Source organism: Artibeus jamaicensis, unplaced genomic scaffold (assembly GCF_021234435.1).
Source record: "Artibeus jamaicensis isolate MK-2021 breed Jamaican fruit bat unplaced genomic scaffold, CSHL_Jam_final contig_332, whole genome shotgun sequence".
In the NCBI taxonomy this organism is placed as follows: Eukaryota; Metazoa; Chordata; class Mammalia; order Chiroptera; family Phyllostomidae; genus Artibeus; species Artibeus jamaicensis.
The window spans coordinates 13,577,245-13,591,627 of NW_026521788.1; the positions used below are offsets into that span (position 1 = coordinate 13,577,245).

The 14,383-nt window shown below is 38.6% G+C and overlaps 1 protein-coding gene across 5 annotated transcripts in view; it reads right to left on the reverse strand.

Moving 5' to 3' along the window:
- Nucleotides 1–14,383, reverse strand: part of ANK3 (ankyrin 3) — a 326,106-nt gene that overhangs the window by 40,578 nt on the left and 271,145 nt on the right. For 4 of the 5 annotated variants that reach the window (XM_053663868.1, XM_053663866.1, XM_053663867.1 and 1 more), the window contains 7 exons: nucleotides 9,890–10,101; nucleotides 8,480–8,687; nucleotides 7,899–7,995; nucleotides 7,090–7,318; nucleotides 6,315–6,440; nucleotides 5,429–5,551; nucleotides 3,819–3,900 (listed from right to left, as the gene is read on the reverse strand). In XM_053663868.1, coding sequence (XP_053519843.1) covers nucleotides 3,819–3,900; nucleotides 5,429–5,551; nucleotides 6,315–6,440; nucleotides 7,090–7,318; nucleotides 7,899–7,995; nucleotides 8,480–8,687; nucleotides 9,890–10,101 — 1,077 coding nt within the window. Of the gene's footprint in view, nucleotides 1–3,818; nucleotides 3,901–4,966; nucleotides 4,994–5,428; nucleotides 5,552–6,314; nucleotides 6,441–7,089; nucleotides 7,319–7,898; nucleotides 7,996–8,479; nucleotides 8,688–9,889; nucleotides 10,102–14,383 lie in introns of all 5 variants that reach the window. The other variant, XM_053663869.1, reaches the window with a different exon arrangement.

The following is a 14,383-nucleotide window of genomic DNA, read 5'->3' on the forward strand; positions in this document are numbered from 1 at the left end:
ACAGAGCCATGTGAAATGAAAGACAGAAAAAGCACATCGCAACCAAATGGGCCAACAATGAAAAACAGAAAACACGAGGAAAGAATTAATGATGAAAAATAACCACAATGGAAAACGGTGCCCTTACTTCCTATTGACTTTCTCGTGTGCTGGTTCTGAAATATCAGCAGCCGTTGTTTTGCCTGTATAGGTACACATTTACGTTGTGCAACCACGAAACTCTCATTTTAGTAATTTCTAATGGTCCCTTGCCTTGAACTTTGGTGACACAGATTGCACCTATTAAGAACATGTCAATGTGTGTAGCTATACATTAAATACCTAAAGGTCTTTTTTTAGAAAACCACTCAAGCCTATTTCATGCAGAATCCAAAATAACTTTTTAGTGACAGGCAACTGATGTGCAAACTGTGAAGCCACTGGATTTTAAGTCTGTATCTTCCATGCACAATTCGGTTATGCTTCACACCCATAAAAAGCCAATAAGAGCAAGAAATTCTCTGAGTCAGAATTAAAAAAATGAACAAACCAAAAACAAAAACAAAGAAAAGGAATGTTTGCATTTATCTTTTCCATGCAGTATATTCCTTTTGGTGAGGAAAAAAAAATCATATGAAATGATTTTAAAATGCATGTGTACATACACACACAAAAGGGGGAAAAAAACAGAAAATATGGCTCGTGGTTACCAAAAGCAAGCAAAGCAACAGAACATTTTATCATGCGCAATATATCATGGCAAACAAGCCAATAAAGTGACACAGTTCTTATGCCATAGTGTGCACAGTGTATAACCTTTAAAAATACTTTCACAAGAGCATTTAGAAAGAAGAGTACACTTTTTCCATGAGATGTGAAGTCTTGGTACCTTTTGAGATTTTAGGAAAATATTTAAAACTGCATATTAAAAAATACATCTGCTACTAAACATATCCATGTCTGGTGGTGTCTTCATTCTGAATGAAAGCACACAGTTTATTTCAGATTTTCTCATAATCCATTATACTTTCAATTCTCAAAAGGTATTGTGGAAAAAATCTAAAAAGCACATTCATATTTTTAACACCCCACATTTAGGTATCTACAGTGGGATACAGTCTTTTTCTATATATATATTTATCAATGGCAAATGTACCAATTTTGGTGCCTTCCCAGAATATTTGTGGGGCTCACGGATACCTCAGACACTGGAGCGGCCATGAGACGGACCTCATGGAGACCTCTACTGCTAGGAGACATGGATTTACTACAAGCATTCTTCTGGCAGCGGGACAAGAAACACACAAATGTGGTAGGCACGCTTGCCGGGGACAGCAAACACACGCAGTCCTCTCTACTCCTACAACTCTAACAAGCACACCGAGCTGGTCACAGAGATTTGGAAAGCCTGCCAAGGGCTAATGTTTATGTCAAAGTGGAGTACAGTCTCGCTCCCAGAAAGCACTGGTTCAGACAAGAGTGAAACCCGGAGGGAGAATCTGCTTCCTCTTTACGTTCCTCTTCATGCTCTGCTCCTGCCACTGCTACAATCCAGTCCTTGGATTAGCAGCTACGCCTCAAGGGTGCAGATGTTCATTCCTAGTGTACATTTAAATTCAGACATTCAGAACATACCCTTTTCTAGGCTTACATATTACTCTAAGGAAGAGTGGAGGAAACAGCTATTCATTACCACACCTGGCCACGATTCTCAATATTATGTTGCTTAACTCTGTTACAAATATCGCATTGCAAATGGAAGGTTTGGGGATTCCTGCAATTCAGTGACTTGGGCTCAAGAGACCCCAGTGTCTCAAGACAGTCCCATGTCTCAAGAGAATTTATCTTTGTCGCTAGCAGAAACTGGCAAAGCATCTCTCCTTACCACTGAAGGCTGGCTCCATCGCCCAAAGAAGTCTTCCGAACTATGTGTACTAGGCACAAAGCAGCCAAATTACTGATCAGTTCCATTTTACGCTTTAACGGCACACTTTGTGGTACCCTTTATAACAAAGACAATTTCTTGGATGTCAGGCACTGAATGATTCCAGAAGTTTTTTGCGGGGTGTGGGGGTAGAAAGAACAGAGTGGTGAGAGAAAAGCTGTGTTCACTTGGAGTTCTGACACCAACTCAGGGGCCACGACATGTCCTCAGTTTTACTTGGCCCCTTCTTACTCCTTTAATTCCTCTGTTCGCCACCCTTCTGCTTGCTTTCGTAAAATAAAGTACCCTCTTTCTTCTCTCACGAGTCAGGGAAGACAAGCTACATACACCTTAACTGACACTAACCAGAAAGCAGCAACATTTTCATAAGTGGGGACAACTCAATTGACTTAGCATATACCTGACCTCACAACTTGTATTTCCCCCAAACCAATGCCTCAGGGACCAAAATCAGATGGGAGCTCGCCTGTCCAGAGTGCCTCTGGCCTCAGGTAGCATGGAGCCTGCCTGAAGCCTAGGAGGATTGCCTGGGAGTCCCAACCAGCTACTCAGTGAGGGTCTGGGCTTGGGGAAAAAACGGTTTTCCAATGAAAACTTCTACCCAGGAGATTTAGTTATTAAAAGCCCATCTAGTTACACACATACATACCTTTCCTGCTTTGTAGCACAGTGGGAGTTCATTTCAGCCTTTGTGATTTTGGGGGAGATTTAGACATTTATGCTAGAGGGAGAAACTAAGATCTGGAAGAACATTCATGTGCATCACAGGCCTCCATTTCTCTCACACTTCCAGTTTGGGGTCTTACTATCAAAGCTTCCCTAGCGGTCAAGGAGCTGGACTCCAGCAGGTTATGCTACAACCCAGAGAGAGTAGTGTTTTCCATCGGCCCATTTTAAATGCTGTGTTGGCCCACAGAAACAAGAATTCAGGAAAGGTGGGGAACACCAAAGTTGTGGCTCTTACTGATAAATTTTCAGCTTTCCCTGAATTCAAGTCATTGTAAGTGATGGGCGACGGCTAGAAATGATTCTAATTTGAAAATAAACTTTTGTCTAAATCTTTCTCTGATGGTTCAAGTGGCACCACTACATCCATCAAACACTCTGCTGTTCTCACACTCTTTGTTCCCGCTGGTGGGGGGGCCATCGAAGGGCTACAGTGACCACCAGAGGTGATAACCACGCGGGTGAGGGAAGGAGAGGGGCAGAGAAAGAGAGAGTGAGTACGGCTGAATGAATCCATACCTCGACACCTGCAGACCAGTTAATAATGAACCAAAACACCGCCGAGAGAAGAAAAGAGTCTAACCAGTCTAGTGAAGACTTAGAACATACTGAGTGAGGGACAGGGGAAGGCAGACAGACAAGGAAAGAGGAAGAAAGAAATCAGTAAGCAAGTGCTGCCTCAAGCAAGTGGGAAAATAAAATCCTTTCAAAGTGGGCAGAAAAAGATTCGGGTCTAAGATATGACCTACCCATAGTAAGAAAAGTGAGACAACTAAAGTTACTTATTCTTTATCACCCTTTCCACCATCCCAATGCATAAAAACAAATATTTTCTTTTTTGAGCACAGCTTTAAAGCAACATGGATACAACACTGTCTCCTAGCATAGTTAACAATCACAGTTTTAAAGGACAAGTAATAGATGATTCTAAGTAGAACAAAATGGCTAACAGCTTTTAAAAAACTGATTTGGACCTATGATCTAGGGGTGCCTGTGCCTCTTCAGCTATGTACAATATATTCCTTCGATTTCACAGTAAAGTTTTTTTTGCAAGCAATGTTTCTTTTGTCACTGGGTTTTCAAATGACCCCAAAATTCAGATTGTATAGAAAAAATGTCTCTTCTCATAAAAATTGACACAGATTAGTAAACATGTTAGAAAACTCACTCATTCCAGGCTCATTCAAGTAGCTGTAGCGCTTACGTAAAGCTAAAGATGCAAAGCTTTGTCTTCTATCTGCTTTCTCGGTCTGAAAAAGAAGAACAAAGACTGTGTCCAACATCCTTGTGGCACTTTCACAGCTTAGAAACATTCTGTAGGATGTTATGTTGATATCTTTATTCTTTTTTTCTTCTTATGCAATTTCTTCATACAAACGTGATTCTATAACCCCACCCCTATGTCTCAAACAAATAACCATCATTTAGCAAATATCTGAGCATCAACACAGCAGACTACAGGGAACTACAAATAAAACATGAGCATTACAGAGACTTCTGATGCTGAACAGTAAATTTTCCCAAATTCCTTTGTACCGAAAGCACATATATCACAACGAACACTCACTCTGTGTGAGTACATTCCAGGAAAAAAGGCACACAAAGTTTATTATTCTGGTTACTGCTGTTGTTTCTGTGTGTTAATAGGCATAAAGTATAGATGAGGAGATTAAAAACAGGTTAATGGTTTTATTAGGAATAAGGCCACTGAGTCTTAAGGCTGTTTATCTATTATTACTGAGATGTGAGTGTTAAAAATCTAATTATCATCTAATTTGGAGAAATAATAGGAGATAAATTATTAGAAAAAAATTCATTCAAAGCTTAACTGAACAACTATGTCCTTAAAAAATGGTCAAGGTAAATTTTAAAAAATAGAATAGAAAATATTTATCAATTGCCATTGAGTATAATATTTTACCTGATATAAAAACATAGGTTAATTTGTAGAACAAAATTTCATATATTACCCATGATCTTGACTGAAAAGTTATAATACAGTTCACTATGTGAAAATACGCACAAATGTACACTTGATGCATGCCAATCACATTTTAGAATGCTTAATGAACTTTAGTTTGTCTTTGAAGATCATTATCAGGATTATGATTTTACTGAATGTACCGAAGTACTAGTATGTACATATATGTGGATGAAGAGTGAACCATTCTTTAAGAAAAATATATACCCTTTACTGACTTAAGCTAAAAAAATATATAATACATTTCCCACACTTCAACCCCCTGCAACTTCTTTTATACAGATTCCATTTCTATTCTATCTCTGACAGAATAAAAGCAGAAGTATTCATATTACCTCATCATCTTGATCTGACTCTGTCTCCTTTTGGTTCCAAGATGCATTGCAGAGACAAGGAATATTATAATGGACAGCAGAAAAGAATATCAGGATATGAAAAGGACTCGGTAGGGAGCACAAAATGCAAGCTGATTTAGAAGGCACAGCAAATCAAAAGAAGCCAACAAAATATATCAAGAATGGTACATCCACGGCAAATTAATGTGATGCTCTCTGAAAGCATAAAACTCTAGGAACTACCAGCAGAAGCAGAAGCAATAAACAGAGGACTCCATCATACAAACCATAGGAATCTGACACCACAGTAACAAGACTTAGTCAAACTACACAAAGAGACTAACTGAACTTGAGTTTCAAGAGCTTTAATCATGGTACGAAGCATTCCTTAATTGCATACCAAGGGCCCACTCCTTCAACACCAGGGAAAGAAAGTCAATATACACCGATATTAAAAGATACCTTTTTATGTGCTGGCAGAGTGATATTTAAGTTGCACACAGCTGTTTGAGGCAGTCCTTTTGTTGTCTTTGGTTCTTTCAGAAAAGACAGACGGCCACAGGGCTCTTGGCTGGTGTCTCTAATCTAGAAGAATTTATGTGGTTAACAGTTATAGAAAGAGACTTCTCTGAAGATTCCTGTCTTTATAACAGTTAATCATGTTTGTTTTTGGAGACCTTCGAGAGGCAGGAAATGTGAAGGGAAAAGATAACAATTACATGTCAACCAAAGGGGTCACATTTACACCCAGCGAGATTTAGAATGTCTGGTCGCTACTCTGAACACAAGATTGCTGAGTCCACTTGTCTTACCCCAACAATCCATTGTAGAGTCTGGATTACATATATGTGCTTCCTGTCAAATAACTTCTTTTTCTCAAAGCCTCAGGATTTGCAACAATACTAACGGCTAACAATAATGACAGTCAAATAATTGTCCTATGTCCTTCTGTCCTCTGAGGAGAAGGACGGTCCCTCCAGAACGTCCCTGGGTCCCATCAGAAGTGAAGGTGGAACTTGAATACTGAATTTCAACTCCACGCATTAGTGACTACTGAGCACTGACCAGGTATGATGCAATTTGTTATACTAGAGTATTTGGTCTTATAAACATTTGCTTAAACATGAATGATTATTTAGCTCTTTAAAAGGTAAAGACTCTTTAACTAGTTATAAAGCTTTCCTAGCTGGAAAGTACACTCAGGTAGAACTAAGACAAAATCCGACCTATTCTACAACTTCAAGTTTGGTGGGGTATTTCAAACCGAATAAATCATTCGAATCTTTCCTTTTAATTCCCATAAGAGCATTTTAAAAAATTCACAGAGTCTCCAGGGAAGATAATTTACCTTGATGGAAAACGGCAGTCTATTTTCTTTGAAAGCATAAAAGTTAAAAACAAGCTGTTGTCCTCCTTTGGTGAGTGGAGCCAGATTTCCGTAACAATCAACATAAATAGGTTTTCCTTCCAGCACCTTTTGGAGGAGAAAGGAATACAGAATGTAATGTTAACTTTGGTTAAAAGACCTTTGAAATTTTAAGTCACAATATTGAAAGAAGGACATGTTTCTGGGCCACATTCGCTTCCTTATTAGGAAATTACTTCTGTAGTCCTGTTTATCACAGAAGGACTCTTCTGGCTCGTGATTGAATAATTATGACTGGAAACTGTGTTATGGAAACACGTAAGACAGAATTATATATTTCTACTCTAGCAACTTATAAACATGTTTGAGAAAGTATCTGACATCAATCGCTATTCAGACACTTTGAAAGGTTTTTCTTTTTTTCCTTTTTTTGACTCTCGAATACATATCTGATGGCTGGGTTTGAAAAGGGGAAATCATGGTAATGTGTGGAGACCGTAACCATGCATGTAACATAACTCAAGTGGCTACAGGAACATGGAAACCAACACTTAGATTCATTCCTGCTACATTTTAACCAACCAAGATAAACTCAAATCACTTAAAATAACTTCAGAATGAATCTATATTGACTTTTAAAAAAAAAAACTAAAATCAATAATATACTTGAGAGTTACAGTGAGTGCTATTATGATCTCAAAAATAAAACCCTGTGTCTGGGGAATATAATTGAATAAACTTGTTCTGAACAAGGTACCTCAATATCTTTGCTTCTTGCAACTTCCTCAAAGTTTTCTTGCTGCTCTAAAGTTTTGTCCACTTTGTCATCTGTCATGCAGAAACATCGCAGGGAGGATTCTACAGGATCATTCGTTTTGGCAAAAACAACAAACTTGGCCATATAAGGAACACATATTAATTCTCTGTATAGTTGTGTGGCTAACCCCACAGTTTCTAAAACTTGATGGCAGTCTGCAAGCCAAAATCTGATAAAAAAACAAAATCAAACCAAAAGTATGAAAATGAAGTGATTTAAATGTCAAATCTTGAAAAAAAATTCACCATTAAAAACTTAGAGTATAAAAGGGACTAAACCAAAACATTAACTTGCACATCTAAACCAACGGCATGGATTTTTGCTGTTTATCAAACACAGAAAATGCTAAGAAGTTTTTTGTCTATTTCTTTCCCATAAAATTCCTGTTCCCCTGGAACATATACCAGTGATAAGTCATCCTTTCTACTCCTGTTTAAGAGTTTTTACCTGATTACTTAACTATTGGAAGGAGCAAGCATTTTATGGGAGGAAATTCCTATCGGTATGTATGAATTAAACTTGCTAAGAATTTTTACTGGAAGAATCATGTCTAGCACCTTATAGCTTCCTTTAAGAACTGGATTAAATGACTTATCCCAGCGAATTTTAAATTTCTGAGTCAGATCCAACTTGACCAACAAAACTGTAAAGAAGAACCATACTAATATTGAGCATAACAATTTTTACTTCCCAAAAGGTAATAATACAACTAATTCCTTAGTGCTTTTTGGAATCCTTTCTTTCCATACCTGGCCGAAACATTGGTTGTAAAAGAGACACAGTCCTTTATAAACGTCAAAGGAGTAGTTCCCGTGATGTCTTCCCACTGAGCAGGTGAGGTGCCCCCTGTGAGAACAATGGCAGATATTCTGACTCTATTATGAGAGAAGCCCCTTGTAATATTTGCATCATTATCCCGTTTGTCCTGAATTGCCAGTAACTTGGGAAACTTCCACACTTTCAATTAATGATGGCATGCACAAAAGGTAGTTTATACTTTTATCGGCGTATAATGATCTCCTTGTAAGATATTAGATTTAAAAAATTACTAATCTGTTCATTGGGATACTAATGAATAGCTTAAAATTGGGGAAACCAGTTTATAAGTGGATTTCATATATATGCAATTTGTAAGTGCCAGGATTTGTTGTTTCAGAAAGACAATAGAATTATTTTATGTTTTAATTTTTAAAAAGGCAAGAACTATCCAGAAAGCAACTTCTTTGTATTGCCTGAATCATTTCGTTTCCCGGAATAAAAGGGTGAATGCAGGGGCCACGGCGAATGCTGGCCGGCATCAATAGCAAGTACAGCAACAACGTAGCCAAACCTGTAATGCTACAGAGAAGGCGGAGATTCGGTGTGGTGTCCCCCTTGTCGCCGTTGGACACGCCTTCTCCCGAGGGTGGGGGCACCGGAATGGTCATCGTGATAGGTTTATGGAATTTCCTTCTTCTTGGTTCCACAGTGACAATTGGGCTAAATGTTGCCTTGTTTCCAAGGATTTTTTTCACAATTTCATCTGGAACAGGCTGAGCCTACACAGATAGAAAAAGGACCGTAAATGAAAGTGAAAAAAATTTTTTTTAATCTCAGTGGAAAATTGACTTCTTTTTTGAAAGTTGACTTTTAAAGTGAGGAGGAAAACACCAAAAACACACAACCAATAAATGCCTTTTTTTCTTCATCCTTTCTATTTCGGGAAGGTGTAAATAAATAAATAAATAAGCCAACCAACCAAACCCAACAAACCTCAAACAACCTAACACTGAAAGAGGAACCAGTCATCCTATTTCCCAATGTAACACACAGCATGGGCTTGTGTGACCGGGTGGGAATCCAATCTCACGGCAGAGAAGCATCTTAGTCTAATGCACAGTAAGGGACCACAAATACTACACTCAATGTATTTTAATTACAGAATGTCCAACCTATGTAGGACATTCAGTAAAACATTACAAAGGCAACTTGCACCCACGTACAAATTGAGGTTTTTTTCAGAGTTAAGTAACAAAAAGGCAGTCATAATTGCAAAAGATTTCAATTCCAGTTTACCAAGCTTAACTTCTTCCTTTTGGTCTCTTTGCTGTTTGGTAAAACATTCACCATGGAAGAGAGTTGGAGGGAACTTCACCCCCCTGGAATGTAAGGTGGTCTCTTTAAGTGTTTACTGAAGGCCTTCCTAGGACTTAGAATGCTAAGCTCTAAACAACCCAGCTCTCTGAGCATGAGAGGCAAACCTCACAAAAAGAACATGAACTTCCAGTTAAAACATTAAATACGGTATTAATTACCAATGCAAATTAAGCTATTTCAGGCTATTTTCCTTGTTCAGTAAGGAAAAAAACTGGTTAAGTACTTATTCACTCTAACTGAAGTGGATAAATACATGAGAGACCATCCTTGCCAGGATTTTCAGGAAGCTTTCAAACCAAAACAAGTTCTAACTGATTTGGACTGATAAAACTTATCATTTACCATTTACTTAAACCAAAATTTGCACGCTTGCAAGTTTCACTATTGCAAATTTTTACGACATAACATATTCTAAACTTCATCAAATAGGGGCCGTTTCTTTGATGGTGTATTTGCCCTCTGGTGCTTCTGTCCTTTGTGTACTGAAACCAATAACCTATGGTTTAAAAAAAAAGATCTTTCACTGGGACCCAGGCAATATTTTTATACAGCAAAAAACACTATGTACACATACCAAGGGAAAGAATGGTTTTGCGAACGTTACCTGGAGGCCCACTCGTATTCTCTTGGTTAAAGCACCCTCTGGGAAAGCAGCCTGGACCAGGGGCACAGTGGTGCTGCTCAGAATCCCACCTTCAGGACCGATCTGGTTGCTCTCCTGTTTAATACGTGAAACTACTGCAAAATACTGCGGGAAATCTTTCGTGATGATCCTGCAGATTCGCTTTTTCCCTAACTCTTCTGGGCTATCAAGTTCTGAAAGAACAAATGAATGAAAAGGCCCTGAGAACAAGCCTATTTCCACAATACCTTGAGACAAACTGGTGTGTAATTTTGACAGTTAAAATGACTTACATTCAGTAGTCTAAACAGGTTTTTTTAAGATTATGAGAAAACTACAGCGACTTTGAAATAATATCAAGCTTTCCAAAAATAAAGCTATTCATATACAGCATTTGTAGAAAAATATTTCTACAAAAAGAAACAAGATCTTAAAAAACTGGCATTTTACCATATATGGAAAAAATTCTACTCTTGAAAAAGGGACACCTCATTCTGTGATTATTTACATAATCTTCCCTCTACAGGGGCTGCCAAAAGTAGGAATGAGTCAGAAAAAAGTGGGGACCCACAAGAGAGTGAATAAAGACTTAAGTATGTCTGAAAGGCTCCAGATCTTTACTGAAAAGCCTCTTTAAGTATTGTAAAATGACCCAAATGATTAGTGACATCACCACCAATTTCTGTCCTCTACCAATGGCCCACCCACATAAAGTCAGCCCCTGTGCACCTGGACACACTGCCGCTCTCCTTCCCCCCCCCCATCCCCCCCCCCCCCCCCACCTCTGCTGCCCCGGCAGCCCTAACTCCTGCACGGGGTTTGTTCAGTCCTCCACCCTAACAGCTCTGACCCGCTTTCCTCTGCATATCACATCTCAAGGTCAAAGCCCAGGTAACTGAGACCACCTCCTAACCAGGTCCCTACCACTCGCCTCTCCTTACTCCAGCCCAGCCCTTCCAGCCTGATGCTTCTTTCAAAAGCTGTATTTTATGCAGTTTTGACAGGTTTGATGGAAATAAATGACTTTTAAAAATCATATGCAGTATCAATTATTTGAGACTAGTCAAGAGTAGTCTAGAAAGTAGACTTGTGAGGGAAAATTTATCTTTTAAGATTTCACAACTTACCCAGAAATATCATACTAAAACAGTTGTATGTGGAGATATATAAAACTACAAGATACCCACAAATAGGTCAAGGGACAGGAATAGAGAATTAAGAAATAGATTCAAATTTATACATGTATATACATACCCACATATTACATAGACACATACACAGTATATAGGTAAGTCCATATATATCTGCTTTTATATATATGTATTATATATTTAAATGAATATATTTAAATCAAATCCACCAATTTAAACTTCCAATCTGTGGTTTAAAAGATGGTGTTGAACATAACTGAAAATTTGGAAGAACAAAGCTAAATCACTATGTCATATATAATAAAAACTCCAGCTGAAAACAAGAGACTTAATTATTTAAAAACACTGAAATATCACAGAAAATCAAGATGTATTTTAACCTTGGTTAGGAGAAACTTTTCTACTCTGAACTGAAAACCCCGGAGCCTAAAAGGCAGTTCTGACTGTACAAAAATGATACAATTAGTCACCTTGAAAGATGAACGGTAGAATGGGGAAGACAATGGGTCACACACCTACCAAGTGAAGGGTTAATATCTTCCATACCGACAGCAACTACAGGTTGATTAAAAATAACGAGAAAGTCAAGAGTAATGGTACATGCTATAAATGGGCAATTCACAGAGGCTGAAAAATGATCAATAAACATATATTTAAATCTTCAAACGATGATGTACGTGGAAATACCAATTAAGACAAAGGAAGATCTCCCTCCACATCAGCCTCTTGTAAGATGGAAGACAGATAAAGCCTTGCCCTGAGAACATTTTGGGAATACAGGTGGTGTCATCCTTGCAGGTGGGATGCGAATGGCAGTAATCTTCGGACAGTGTCACTGGGTATCATCTGTTCAAAATGAAAATGTGCCTGTCTTTGGCCCAGCAATCCCATTTTCTGGCATCTTTCTTACAAGCACATGTAATGACTAAAACTCGAAAGAGCTTGAATGCCCATCAGTAAGGAAATGGTTAGATAAGCCGTGGTTCATCCGTACTCTAGACATTCCCACAGCTGGTAAATTGGATGATTCCCATTTATTCATTTTCCAAGTATTTACTGAAGACCCACAATGTGCAGGCACTGATCTAGGCACTGCAGAGTAGAGAACAAACCAAACTCACTGCTCACATGGCGATCATATTCTAATGTGAGAAGGGACACACGTTACTAAACAGATGTGAAGAAAATACATTGAGGGGAGAGAATCGAAGGGTAGGGAGGAGAGGTGGACGGGTGATCAGGAAGCCGCTTTCTGAGGATATGACATTCGAGGAGATCTGAGGGAAGGAGGGGCCAGGCAGGGAGGACTGAGCAGTGTAAGGCATGTGAAATGTGGCAAGAAGCAAGATGCAGAGGAATATGCGGAGTATGATCCTTTTTAGGGGAAGATGTAATCTGCACATTTGAATATTTTTTCAAGAGAAATAGGTAGAAGAAACATTCTAGGACATCGGCACTGGTTACTTCCAAGTAACCAGATGAGAAATGGAGGTGGAGCTGAGAAGAAGGTGGGAAATAAGACTGTACTGTCTTTGGGTTTATATAGCTGGGGTAGTTTTACCTGTTACAAAATAAAGAAGAAATTCCCAAACTTCAGGGAGGGCTGTGCTTTTGTTTTTGTTGTTGCTACTTACGTAAGTCCCTCTTCATACCTCAGATGGGTACAGCACCTGCGCTACCTTCCCTGAACTAGGAAGACGCCTGTCTCCTTTATTACGTACCCAAGACTGAGGTCATGGCTTGCTGTAAATAAAAATTTGTAACATGGGAAAACGGATGGTTAGGCAATTGGATCAGATATCTTCTCATTTTACAGATTAACTACTGAAGTCTGACATCAGAGCACCAAATTAATTGTCAACTAGGGGAGAAACTGGATTTCACCCGGATCAGAAGTAGACTGGGAATTTTGGTTCTTTTTGTTACTAACCACTTCTTTCCTTTCTGCTCTGTCCAAGCCTAAATACTCAATCCCTAGTGAAAGAACACAAAGGTGAAAAGAATGTAAAATAAAAAAAGGTTAGTATGAAAAAAACAGGAAGGAATTAGATTTGCTCAGGGAAATATTTTGGGCAAGTTTTCACCTATTCAGAAATTGGTGGTATATTAAGTGTTTCCTTCCATAAAGATCAGGTATATTTCCCTTCCCATAATATGGCTCATTTGAAAAAGTCTAAAGTCCTCAAGTTCATAACTCCTGCTGCAACTGACAAAGTTCTGTTAGTCTGCTTAAATTTCTGTGCAGTCCATCATCATCAGTTAAGTAGATTTTTAATTTTTTTTTACTTTCTCCCTCAAACTCATGATTACATTCTCCTTTGGAAATGGCTTTGGATTCCATAGGGTGCAAGCAATTTAAGAAAACCTTGTTATGAAATCACATCCTTTAAACAAGTCAGAAGTCCTAACTCTGCATGTAACAAGCTGTGTAGCCTGTGGGTATGAAATGTTCTCAAAATCGGTCTGGACGTACCAGAGGGAATGAGGCATCTGTGTGGGGACACCTCTTACCTGTGTGTGTTGTGGGTATGTGCACATCTATCTGTGAGGAGCCGAGGTACAGAGCGCTGATATTACCGCTGGAAACTGTGATAGCAAAGGGCTGGGAAGAATTGCCACTTTGTGTAGTGGAGGCAGCCTGGCCACACTTATGCTATAGGACCTTTGGTAACATATGAATGCCACCCCAAATATAAAATGAGCGTGCACGTCTCAGACACAGCAGATGGGTGGCAAATGGAAAAGCACAGATTTATTACTCACAGTCAACTTCTGACATCTTTTGGGATTTGCCAATGGTTCGGGTGAGGGGTCCCTCTATGTTGTACCACTTTATTTCAAAGCTTTTAGCAATTCTTCTGTCACCATTAAAATTTGCATACTGATTGTCCTTCAATGTATATTTTAATAGGTATTTTATAGATTCACCCCAAAGGAACAACCAATGTGGAAATTTTAAACATTTGAGTGTCCATAAACCATTCATGAAACAGAATCACACACACATTCATTGCCTTCCTGAATTACTCAGGTTCTCAGGCCTCTGCATGATGAAATGTAGAAAAGGAATCGTCCCTTAACCAAGTTACATTGTTTATATATGTTCTTAAAATATTTAAAACTTTTTTCCTGAGAATAAAATCAATAGAATGTAATTAAAAAAACACTAAATCTTGATTTAGAAAAAGCAGCATAATTTCTTGGGTTGGGGCACGTGGAAGGTTTAGGAAGAATAAATGATGGTAGAAGGAGGCTTGACTGGGGGAGGTGAACACACAAATGGATAATGTGTTGTAGAACTGTGCATCTGAAACCTATATAATTT